Source organism: Mirounga angustirostris, unplaced genomic scaffold, assembly GCF_029215605.1.
Source record: "Mirounga angustirostris isolate CCGP_5_RB_7025 unplaced genomic scaffold, mMirAng1.0.hap1 SCAF_5, whole genome shotgun sequence".
Taxonomy (NCBI): domain Eukaryota; kingdom Metazoa; phylum Chordata; class Mammalia; order Carnivora; family Phocidae; genus Mirounga; species Mirounga angustirostris.
The window spans coordinates 102553459-102566193 of record NW_026991713.1 but is presented as its reverse complement, the minus strand read 5'-3'; the positions used below and the strand labels follow the sequence as shown (position 1 = coordinate 102566193).

At 48.9% G+C, this 12735-nt stretch overlaps 1 protein-coding gene across 12 annotated transcripts in view; it reads right to left on the bottom strand.

The window, feature by feature from the left end:
• CACNA1C (calcium voltage-gated channel subunit alpha1 C) overlaps window positions 1-12735 on the bottom strand; it is a 653963-nt gene that overhangs the window by 579429 nt on the left and 61799 nt on the right. For all 12 annotated transcript variants that reach the window (XR_010411642.1, XM_064591748.1, XM_064591749.1 and 9 more), the window contains exon 3: window positions 9532-9637. Coding sequence is in view for 11 of the 12 variants with exons in the window: in XM_064591748.1 (XP_064447818.1) it covers window positions 9532-9637 (106 nt within the window). In the remaining variant the exon portion in view is untranslated. The remainder of the gene's footprint in view (window positions 1-9531; window positions 9638-12735) is intronic.

Below are 12735 nucleotides of genomic sequence, written 5' to 3'. Positions count from 1 at the left end.
CCCTGCGGGTTTTCTCCTGTGTGTGGTGTCAAACCACTGTGTTCCTTGAGCACAGCATTCACCATGGGTGTGTTCCAAGGAAGACTATTCTTCAAGTTGTCTTGTGGCGGGAAGGTCTGGGGAGGTCCTGGGAGCCCGGGGGCACCTTAACCCACAGGGAGGCCGCTGTAGCATGAGGCTAAGAACACACCACTGGGGGTAACTGCAGTACCTTCACTTTGCTATGTTTCCCAGTGCAAATTACTTCAATTCTCTGAGCTTTGGTGTCCTCATCTGTTAAATGGGATAATGACAGTATCCATCTCATAGGGTTATTATGATGCTTAGATGCATTAATATACTCAAAGCACTAAATAAATAGTGAGTGTTATTAACGTGTTAAAGACTCCAAGGAGTCTTACGATAAATTAACTTTGGTTGCCGCAGGCTTACCAAATTTATTTCCCAACAGAACCAAGTTTGTTGGTTTTTTTAAATACCTGTTAATACCGCTGCAGAGGGTTTAATCTTTGAAACATTTTCCATCTCCTTCTATGCTCACGGCAACCCTACACACTCCAGAGAACGGAGCAAAGAGCCCAAGCGATGGTCCCGTGCAGTCCTGAGTTCAAATGACTACCCTGCCACTCACTCACCAAGTCACTTTACTTCTCTGAGACACTATGTCCTCACCTGAAATAAAAGGATACACCCTGGCAGGGGCCATTCATTCACTTTTCAAATATTTATCAAGAGCCTGACATGCGCCAGTTACAGCTCAAGGCCCTGGGGATAGAGCAGCAAACAAAACGGATGAATTCCCCACCCTCAAGGAAAGAAGTAAATAGATATTGTAATTTATTGCTGTGGGGACTAGGAAGAGTGTTTGCAAAGCACTGGCACCTGCTGGTCACTGAATAAAGGCAATTATTATGACAAAGCAGGTTTGGTTACTCCCACCAGCCAGCAGAGACACAAACAGGAAGGTTAAGTGACCGGCCTAAGGCCACACCACTCGGGTCTCTCTTCCCAGGTCGGCGCCTGCTCCAGAATAGCTTTTCAGACATACCTACACCCAGGTCCCACTCAGACCAGATCAACCAGAACCTCAGAGGGGTGACCTCGCTCAGGTGAAACAGGGCGTCCTGCTAACTCTCTCGTCTATAAATACTGTACAAAAGTTTACCTTAATCCAGCATCTTATTTTTTAAAGGTGCATATTAATAGCATAAGAAGTATATGTTGGTTGAACATGGAGAAATGTTAAAAATAACAGGAGCAAACATTTAATATAAAAGAATCACTGCTCCCAGGTATCCTCAAACATCCTCAAACATACTTCACACAAGAAGTATTTAATGATGATCACCTATATGCTTTATTCTGTAGTATGTATGTGCTTTCTATAAAAATTGCTACTTTAAATAAATAAATACATACAGACAGACAGACAGACAGACTCGGCACCACTGCCTCCCCCCAGCCCCGCTCCCCTTCTCACGACACAGCACAGAGAAGATTCGCACATGATGCAGTAGCTATGTGGTTCGTTACCTGTGATTAGCTATGAGTGTATTTTATAACCCTAGTATTTCTGCCGAGTGTGTGCATCTGGTGCATTAGGATGACACATATGAGGGAGCACTAATAAGTCACGTTTTGTTAGTGCATGAAAGCCCACAAAGACTTCTCACTCCTAGACAAGCCTGATGATAAAAGAAATCACAGCTCACTGCAGGGAGATAAGGAGACCCCAAACTGGCATTTTTATTCACCTCTCACACAGAAGCTCTGACGTGGGTCTCTTCGCACCTGGTGGGCAGGCCTTGGACTCATCTCAGAACCTGTAGTGGCCTAAACGCAGGACTCTGTGGGGTGTCTTCAGCCCCACCTGCCTAGGGAGAGGGGAACCTCAACTTTACAGTACTCAGGCACACCTTGGCTCCCTGAGCTGTGACTGGGAAGGGACGGACACAGGCTCATTCCAGGCACAAAACACCTGTGGGGGTGGGGGATGGAGTCACCCACAGGCCACCCAGGGCTGTCCCTTCAGGGCTCATCTCTCCCCATGAATGCATCTCTGCTTTGCTCCCCGTGCAGTCAGACGATGAGGGTGAGGCACGTGCGGACACATGTCAATCTTGCCACATTAGAGTTGCTAGAAACAGGGCCTTTTGGTGTCCTCTCTTACCCTTCCGAAGTAAAAGCTAGCCTGAGTGCCACTAATCCTGACCTGCCCCAAGGAACCAGATGGAGGGGATGGCTTTCAGCCTCTGGCTCTAAAGGACAACACGCATTTGTTGCGGCAGGCATTGTTCTAAGCCTTTCTCGTACATTAGTTAACTCGTTTAATCCTCATGGCCGGCCTAGGATGCCAACTCGCATCACTGCCCCAACTTTACAGCAGGAAAAGGGAAAATCTGACATCCCAACCCTCTTCCTAATGTAACTCAAGAGCTTCCAGCAAACCCATCCCCCTGAGTTCTCCCCAGTCCTTGATGGAGATGCAAGCAAGCCCAGCCCCAAAACAACTCCTTTTCTGGCCTCTCTGCCTCTGCCGAGAGCCTGGTTCTTGCTTCAGAAAGTACACAGCGCCGTTCTTTGCACAAGGTGAAATGCCAAACATATTCTCCTAATATTTTAACCCAAGCCAAGTCTTTGTGGACTTCCGAGTCTGGGAGACCTGGGAGTTTTCCACACACAATGAGTTCGCCCTGCTCCCAGAGGTCGTTCGACGGACACCCTGCGTACGATGTACCTCCTGGGTACCGGCTACCCCTGGGACAGGCTTACAGCTGCTATAGTATAAATGACGTGCTGCGGAGCAGGTGGCACTGCCAGTAACAAGACTGTGAATAATACAGAGAAATGTGTCGTGGGCCAGTTCGCTCTCATTATGCTTCACTAACATGAGGAAAAGATAACAAAGGTGATGGATTTGGGTGCAAAAGTATATGTTCGGTGGAGCATAAAACAGACTTTTCTTTAAATAATGAGAGAAAGATTCCCCCCCACCCCGAAAAAATTCTATACCAGAATACTTTTCATCTCTCGGAAGGAGGAGAAAGCAAAGTGCTAGAAAAATAAATGGGGGTTATATTAAGGAGGCAGGAGAAAGGAGAGGGGGACGGAGAATGTATGGAAGCTGACAAATTTGCAAGGGAAGGCACATTTGTAGGAGCAGGCGCAGATGTGAGTTTGCCAGTGTGTGGGAAAAGAAGACTCTCTGCTAATTCTGTGACAGCATGAGTGCGCTTGGTTCAACAGTCTGTTCTGAGCCCACCAGAGTGGGAAACCTCTCGGCAGCCGGCGGGGCCCAGAGAGAGCTGTGGGTAGGCAGTGGCAGACTGGGGAGGGCGAGCTGAAGGAGGGTCCACGCTACGGTGACAAGCTCAGAGTCACCGTCCTCAGAGAGCAGTCCCCGGTCCCCTGCATCCGTCACCGGGAGAGCCCGCTGACAGTGAGACTCCAGGGGCCCCCTCCAGACACGGAATCGGGGGCTCCGGGGGCAGGGCCTGGGAGTCTGCATTCTAACCAGCTCTCCATAGGAGTCTTACCCACCGAGGTCTGACAACCAGTGCTGTCGCCATTGTCCCTCCTCTGCTGTTTGTGAGAGCAGGCCTCTGAATTAGCACTTCCTTATTTAAAAGATGGGACCATGCCATGAAAGTAATGGGAGAATTCTCGAGATTTAGGGGTACCTAAGTGATTGGGGGGGACCATGTTGTGGCATGACACTGACGCTCAACAAACAGTGGTTACATGTCTACTATCTCAGGGCCTCAGTGAGACTAGAGATATGTCCCTCCCCATGGCACTCTTCTAAGAGCCTTCAACATCTTGTCTCATTAATCCTCACAGCAACTTACGAGGTAGATATTCCCATTTTATAGACAAAGAAGCAAAGGCACAGAACGCTCACACAAATGACTCTGGATATAGAAAGGAAGCTAACTGTGATAGACTGCCAACAGAGAGGCTGTATCTGAATCTGTTTGAATGAGCACGATGAGGGGAAGAAGGTGTTCAAGATGACTCTGTACAACATCAAGGTCGGCAGAGCCAGCGACCGGGCTAAAGGCAAAGGTCAGAAGCAAGGTTCCTGTGTGGTTTCTTTTGCTTTATTTTTTGGAGACCGGTTGTGTGAAGAGAGAGAAGTTGAGTCCTATGTGGGCTTGTCTGTTTGAGGTGTCTGCAAGACATCCGGGAACATATCACTGTGGGCCAGGACTGCACTGGGTGCTTCCTGATCACGGCCAGCCCTCCTCTGCCCCAGAACCCCGGGAGGGAGCGTGACTTCCATCCACCAGGCCAGAGATCGGAGCTTCAGGAAGACGAAACAACTCCACAGGACCATCCAGATTAAGATACAAAGTGGTAACGCCAAGGCATGAACCCACATCAGCCCAACTCAAAATTTAGCTCTATACAAAAAGCCAGTAGTTCCCAAACCTGACTGATCCTTAGCCCCCCAACTCCAGCCCATGAGGAATTTTTCAAATGCATATTCGCAGGCCATGCCCCAAAACTACTAAATCTGAATCAGATCTACCAACGCACTGGCATCTTTCCATTGAAGCTATCCAAGTGGTTGTAACAATCAAGCCGGTCTCAGGAGTCACTGCACTGGTCCACAGGCCTCTCTAATGTAGGAAATACTAGTCCAGGCCTTAGGAAAGAGCTCAGAGCTGGGCACATAAATCTAGGAACAACTTACCTAGAAAGGGAACATGAAATTGTGGAAGCAGTTGAGCTCACCAAGGGGAGACCACAAAAAGAAAAAATAAGAGGCCCAGGACAGCAACCTGGTCAAAGTTCCCAGAGAAGCAAGAAGAAACTAGAAGAAGCAGGAAAAAAATGGTAAGAGATAGGAGGGGACTTAATAGTAACTCTGTCCCAAAGCCAAGGGGCAAAAGAGTTCTGCAGAGGGGCATCTAACAATGTAAAATGCTGCAGGGAGAAGGGGGGAGAAGAGGGCCTGAATCACAACACTCATATTGGTTACATCCAGGGAGCAGAATGATAGCCTGGCCTATAAGCCAATGTGGGTTTGGTTTGGTTGGTTGTTTCAGGGGTTTTCTAATACCCCTTGGCCACCATGCCCCCTCCCATTAGGTTAGTGGCCTTCACTGTCCCAGGGAAGGTATGACACAGTGGAAGGCAGAGAACAGGAGTCACACCATGGCTTCAGAGTTCAAGGAATGTAAGCCAGGGCACTGAGGACAGTCTGGACGACCACAGGAGGGCCACCTTGCCCCAAACAAATATCCCAAGATGGTGAACCTGGGAGCATCAGCCAGGAAACAAAAATGAGTGAGACCCTGGGGTATGTCCTTGAAAGGGGGCCCGTGTAATCTTCACCATGTCCCCATTCCCATAGCCCCAGCATGGCCAGGAGAGGTCCAGAGCTGCAGATCAAGAGACCCCATGCTGGGAACAAGAGACCACATGCCTGCATGGATCAAAGACCAAGGCCCTTCCAGGAGGGACAAGGCCACTTCAACAGTGTGGATCAACCACACCAAGAGCAGCATGTCCCCTTGGCTCCATAATGCAGTGGTCCTTAGCTACAACTCCAGGGAAGGGGCTGAGAGCCCTGAACTTACAGAGGTGAGGTTTATGGCATCGGCCAACAGGAGTCACAAATCAGATAGGATGTTCAGTGATAGGAAAGCAAAAACAAGCTGCATTTCTTTCCCTCCTGAGTTTGCCAACTGAGATCCGTATCTTTTACTTTCTAGAGATGGGGACAGAACACAGAGAGCACGGAGCTGAAGAGAGAGCAAAAACAAACTGGCAGAAGTGGCAAATGCAGACTCTTCCTGAAAAAACATTTCAAACTTAAAATTTAAAAATTACATATTATTAAAGGAAGTTCAGGGATAGAGCAGAATTAGGGAAGAGTGTACCTATGTACCTGTGTCCGTGTGTATGTCCGTGTATGCATGTCTATGCGTGCACGTATGTTTCTGTGTATCTGTGTGTGTATGTCTCTGTGTGTCTATGTGTCTATGTCTGTGTGTGTGTGTACATGTCTCTGTGTGCGTCTGTCTGTGTACATTTCTATGTGAGTATCTGCATGTGTGTGTCTGTGGGTGTATATGTCTGTGTGTCTGTGTCTGTATATGTCTGTGTGTCTGTGGGTGTATATGTCTGTGTGTCTGTGTCTGTATATGTCTGTGTGTCTGTGTCTGTATGTGTCTGTGTGTCTGTGTGTGTATATGTCTGTGTGTCTGTGGGTGTATATGTCTGTGTGTCTGTGGGTGTATATGTCTGTGTGTCTGTGGGTGTATATGTCTGTGTGTCTGTGTCTGTATACGTCTGTGTGTCTGTGTGTGTATGTGTCTGTGTGTCTGTGGGTATATGTGTCTGTGTGTCTGTGTCTGTATATGTCTGTGTGTCTGTGGGTGTATATGTCTGTGTGTCTGTGTGTGTATATGTCTGTGTGTCTGTGGGTGTATATGTCTGTGTGTCTGTGTGTGTATGTGTCTGTGTGTCTGTGGGTATATGTGTCTGTGTGTCTGTGTGTGTATATGTCTGTGTGTCTGTGGGTGTATATGTCTGTGTGTCTGTGTCTGTATGTGTCTGTGTGTCTGTGGGTGTATATGTCTGTGTGTCTGTGTCTGTATATGTCTGTGTGTCTGTGGGTGTATATGTCTGTGTGTCTGTGTCTGTATATGTCTGTGTGTCTGTGGGTGTATATGTCTGTGTGTCTGTGGGTGTATATGTCTGTGTGTCTGTGTGTGTATGTGTCTATGTGTCTGTGGGTGTATGTGTCTGTGTGTCTGTGTGTGTATATGTCTGTGTGTCTGTGGGTGTATATGTCTGTGTGTCTGTGTGTGTATGTGTCTGTGTGTCTGTGTGTGTATGTGTCTGTGTGTCTGTGGGTGTATGTGTCTGTGTGTCTGTGTCTGTATATGTCTGTGTGTCTGTGGGTGTATATGTCTGTGTGTCTGTGTCTGTATATGTCTGTGTGTCTGTGGGTGTATATGTCTGTGTGTCTGTGGGTGTATATGTCTGTGTGTCTGTGTCTATATATGTCTGTGTGTCTGTGTGTGTATATGTCTGTGTGTCTGTGGGTGTATATGTCTGTGTGTCTGTGTGTGTATGTGTCTGTGTGTCTGTGGGTGTATGTGTCTGTGTGTCTGTGTCTGTATATGTCTGTGTGTCTGTGGGTGTATATGTCTGTGTGTCTGTGTCTGTATATGTCTGTGTGTCTGTGGGTGTATATGTCTGTGTGTCTGTGGGTGTATGTGTCTGTGTGTCTGTGTCTATATATGTCTGTGTGTCTGTGTGTATATATGTCTGCATCTGTGTACGTGTGTGCATGTATGTCTGCGTGTGTATCTGCATCTGTGTGTGTGTGTGTCTACATGTGTGTCTGGGTGTGTGTCTGTGTGTGTTTGAACTGGGGATAAAGGAAACATGAACACGCTTCCTTCACTTAGGCCAAGCTGTGGCTTGGAAGAGGTCAGAACTGCTCTAGCAACTAGAAACGCCTTTTCAACCTCGCACACTCTGTTCCGCATCCCCCAAATTCCTAGTGTAACGTCACAACAAAGTTCACTGGCTGTCCCCATCCCCTCTTTCCCTCCACCTATGTAACCTCCCCGCTCATTTGCAAGAAAGAAAATAGCAACATGCAACTGACACTGGGAGGTTTTGTGAGGCCCGGGCTTGCATGCTGGTGTTATTCTTTTTTAAAAATACAGCTTTATGGAGGTATAATTTACATACCATAAAAGTCACCCATTGTTAAGTATACGACTCAATGACTTTTAGTACAGTTATACAGCTGTGCATCCAGCTTCAGAACACCTCCATCACTCTGCAGTGGGATTTTAAAAATCCACTGTCCCTCCAGCAGTCTCTGCACCCAGCAACCTCCACTCTAGTTCCAGAGTAAGTCCAACACAACCCCTCATGGTCCCACCAGCCAGGCCACCGCCACCAAGTACGGGCTTCACAGACCCAGACAGCAGCCAGCCCAGGCTCCTCTCCCTGTGCAGCACCCCCAGCCCCCTCCCCGTGCTGCTGCTAATCCCCCAGGGAGCTCAGCCCAGAGGGGCTGGGGCAGAGACTAAATGCAAACTCTCTACCCACCTTCCCCACTGCTTTTGCCTAGATCCCACCCAAAGCCTCCCTGTCTTCAGAATAAGACACACATCCTTTTTTTTTTTTTTAAGTTACAGATGAAGTGTGAAGCTGCCCAGGTTGCAGGAGGCCCATGCTGGCAGAGGGAGGTGGATACGCCGAGGACAGCCCACGGAAGATGCTCCTGCTTTTCCAAGGGCCATTTGGGAGACACTTGGGCTTGTGTTTATTCTGACACAGTAAAGATTTCTTGCCTGTTAAGAGACAAGGTCACGCCTCAGAAGGCCTCGTGGACTGCAGGGAGTGCTCTGCCTGTCAACTCTGGCCATGTCCTTCCTCGGAGCTCCTGGGCCAGCTCTGGAACCTGTCCCTGACGCACGGCCCAAGCTGAGCCCTAAGACGCTGCAGCCTGGCTCGCACCGCACCACGTTACCCAATATGGAGCTGGGCCTAACTGTCCCAACTGGGGGACACGGTGGAGAAGTTTAAAATGCGCCTCAGATTCAGTTGCTGAGGTGGCTAAAGAAAATGTCGAAGGTTAAGAAGCAAAAGAATGACAGTCGTGATGCCATCAGCAGCCAGCAATAAGGGAAAGGAGAATTTGCTAACCTTCCTGATTCTTTTGGGAACGATCTCATCAGACAGTCCAATCTCGCTAATTAGAGGAAGGTGCTGACGACGGGGAAAGAGGCATTTGGTGGGAATCACATGAAAAGTTATGGTGTCTCTGCGGGGGAGGGGAGAGAGACAGGATTTTCCTATGGCCCGTGGCAGAGGCACCCGGGACTGCCCTGATTTTGCCAACTGCATTCCAGAGCTCTTTTCCTCCCATGCCCAGACAGAGCAACGGCCTCTGTAATGACTTCACGCTCGGCCAAAAGTAAACACACTCCGCGCTTTTTCCATGGACAAATTCTAACCCCGAATTGCCAGCACTGGCTTCCCAACAACCCAGATGGAAAGCCGCCTTTCCCAAGAAAAGAAAACCTTTTCAACTAAATAATGCATCTTGGCTGCAAAAGGAAACTTTCCTAAAAGCTTCCTAGAAATTGTTTCTCATGCAGTGATACTATAGATCACCTGAGCAAACCTTATCAGTGGGACACAGTCACTTAAAGTAAATACAAAAATCATCCAAGAATAAAAGCTTGCTCCTGCAAACACCTGCACTTGCAACTTAAGCAGCACATTTTATAGCTCTCAAAATACACACACACACACACACACACAGAGCTCACCACCACCTAACTGGAATATTCCTTCTGAAAACAGGCTGTGATAAGACAGGTGCTGACTTGAATAAAGAGCAGCAGCACTTGAGATCTAAGCTCGGCAGCACCTCTGCGCGTGTCAAACGCACATCTCACTTCTCCCCACATTCCACCTTGAATCCATGTGATCCAAGCTCAGTCCTCCACCGAGGGAGAGAAGCAGAGAGAGACGGGATGGTGGACTTACCAGGTTGGAATTGGTGGCGTTGGAGTCATCTTCTGGAAAGGGAATATAGATCGCTAAGGCCACACAATTGGCAAAAATAGTCAGTAAAATAATTATTTCAAATGGTCTGAGGACGGGAGTTAAGGAAGTCAATGCCACAGAAAGCACAAGTGAAACAAACATACATATATATATTTTTTAAATGAATCAAAGATTCATAAGAATTTTGTTTAAACAATACATTCCAAGCCCCTTGTGTTCTGAAAAGAAACATATGCCTTTTTAAGTGCTTCTAATGGGTCCCCGCCAAAATTTTTCCTAATATGTCAAAAGCAGTGGAGGCCAGTCGCGTGCCAGAGTAAACACAGATTTCTAAAAACTTTTTTCTTCTTCTTTTATTTATTTAGATTGCATTGGACTTCATTTTCCCCCATGTGTGCTTGGGGTTGCCTCTACAAAGCAGGGCCTGCTCAAGTCAGGACAGGCCGTCCCCCAGAAACTCCTTCTCTCGTGGTTTCCACACTGCCCCCCCGGGTGACTTGAGCTGGGGGCGGGAGAGGTGAGACCGATTTAAGGCAGACTTGACGTCAAGATTTTTCATTGAAATTTGGAGATTTACTTTTGATCTTTTAATCTGAAGTTTAGAGTGGTTATTGTTTTTTTCTTCTACTTTATTTCCTGACACCTTCCACAGAACCTGACGATGGCTGGGGGCTCTGGACCCTCAAAAGCATGGCAGCCCGTGTACTGTGCCCTCAGGGCAGGGCAACCTTCTTTCCTCCAAGGCACAGCTCCATGTGGAACACCTTAACCCTCTTCAGTCTGTGGAGGCCCTGCCTTCAGTGGGCAAGGCTTCCATTCTAGGGCCTCCTGACTTGGGCTGGTGTGTACTGGGATCTAGAGGGATAAGCCAGCTTCACTCACCAGCAGCAGTGCACTCAGTGAGGCTCTTGTGCCCAGATTTCTTTATCAAAATATCAGGCAGAACACATTCTCCAGAGAAAAAGGAGTTAATATGATAATGGTCCTTCTACTCTGCACCTACAACTAAAGGCCAGAAAGGAGAAGCTTCAGAGGAAGGCCAGTTTATGTTCTTTGGGCCCCAGCTTCCCCTGGTTCCCCAACACTGCCAAGTTTTCATCCTCATCCGAGGAGCCTGACAAGATGAGGAAGGGAAAGAGGATGGAAATCCCTGGAAGAAGGGACCAACTTCCTCTCCCAGGGAAACCTGTACTCACCAAGTTAATGAATTGAAGCAGGAAGAGAGACCTTAGAGATCATCTCGTCCAAACCTCTGAGGCCCAGAGAGCCTGAGAAACTTTCCGAAGAGCCCATGGCAGGTACTTCCCATCAAGACTAGAACCCAGATTCCCTGAGCGCAGAGTCCAGTGTTCATCCCGCTGCCATGAATGGCCTCTGACCTGTGTTAAGGACCTAGAAGACATCTTAGTCATGGCTTTAGCTGGTGTGCTGGTCATGGATCCCCCTCGGTCCCACAGGCATAGACGAGGGTCCATTTACCAGCACACCTCATGAGTGTGTGTGCCTTGATATCAAGACGATGATATGCAGTCTAACCCCCAACTTGACAGATACAGAAAACAAAACCACCTCTCCCAGGTTCCAAGCTGACAAGTAGCAGGGCCAGCCCCAGACCTGGACCTACTGACTCATCTGCTCCGATATGCTGTGGTGCCCCCTGAGTTGGCCAAGGAACCAGGGATGGCACTGGCAGTGTTGATGACAGGGACAGCAGCAGGCAGGACAGTGGCCGACACCATGCGCTTACTCTGTGCCGGGCTCTGCTCTAACTGCTCTGCACAAACACCCGAATGAGTGCACAGTTATTGTCCCCATTTCTAACTGAGGAGGCAGAGAGGTGAACTGTTAACTTGCCCAATGTCACACAGCTTGTGGTAGGATGGGATTCAAACTCAGGAAGTCTGGTTCCAAAGTCGGAGTTTGTAAGGACTACTTACCCTACGCTGATCCCTACGCTGACCTATCCTGAAGTTACCCTAAAGCGTTTTTAGAAAGTTCATACTTTAGACCCCCTACCACAAAACCCCTTCCCTCCTAGCCCTTTCCCACCTGCTTAGGAAAGTCCCATTCAGCCCAGGGGCTGGTCGGTTTCATTCCCGTCGTCTGATCCCTTGTGCCGCGCCCCCCACACACACACACCCCCACCAGGGCTACAGCACTTCAGTTAACCGAGTCAGACCTCAGGCACCTGTCCTCAAACATCAACTCGTTCCTTCCACCAAAGTGGGTGGCGGCTAAGCTTGGGGTGTTTCTTACACTATCACTTCTACATCCTCCCCCAATCCAGGCTATCCATCCATCATCTTATGCTAAAAGTCCCTGGCTACTGTGGAGACGATAATGTATAAAGAAACCGATCAGGCAGGTAAGAAAAACCACGAGTGGAAGGTGGAGGAGACGCCAGGTAAGACCTGGAAACGTACTGTGTCATCCTGTGACAGCCAGATCATTTTTTAAACTGTCTCTCCTTCTTAATGACAGCATCAGATTCCACTCTTCCAAGGAACACTGACGAGCGAGTACACCAGACCATCTCCTGACCTGTCCAACTACCCTTCCAAGGCAGTCTGGGAATGCCATCTGACTAGCAGCGCGGAGGCCAGGCCTGCTTCCTTTCCTGCATGGGGGAGGACCCATTCCGCCAGGTGTGCTGGCTGCAGCACCCCTCTGCCCAACCAGGGAAGCGGCTGAGCTCCACAGGTGGCCCTGGGTCATGGCCTGGCTAACACTGCTGCTGACTTGGTCAACTGTCTTTTCACGAGTCCCTGCCTCGGGCCTCCTGTGGCTCTGTGACCAGTTTCCATGGGCCGCACACCAGACGGTGCCATTACAAAGCCCCGCTCTTCCACACTCCCCCTCCTGCCCTGTGTGCTGCTATCTCACCTCTTCCCTTCCTCCCAGGCTAGTACGTCACCTGGCACTTCATTCTGCCCGCAGTGCTGCCTGTCAGGGAGCTGTCCATCCCGGGGAGGGAAGACAGACTTGATGAAGTCAACTCGTCCTCACCAAACACGTCCCCTGACGTGTTTTTCTGAGCATGCTTCCACAGGCATAGACTCCGCAGCCCTAGCTAATACTTTGGTTACTGCCCACTAAAGATGAGGAAACAGAAGCTCTGGTGATTCTGATGACTTGTGACCACTCAGAACACAGGTGGCAGCACCATGATGGGGCGTGGTAGTT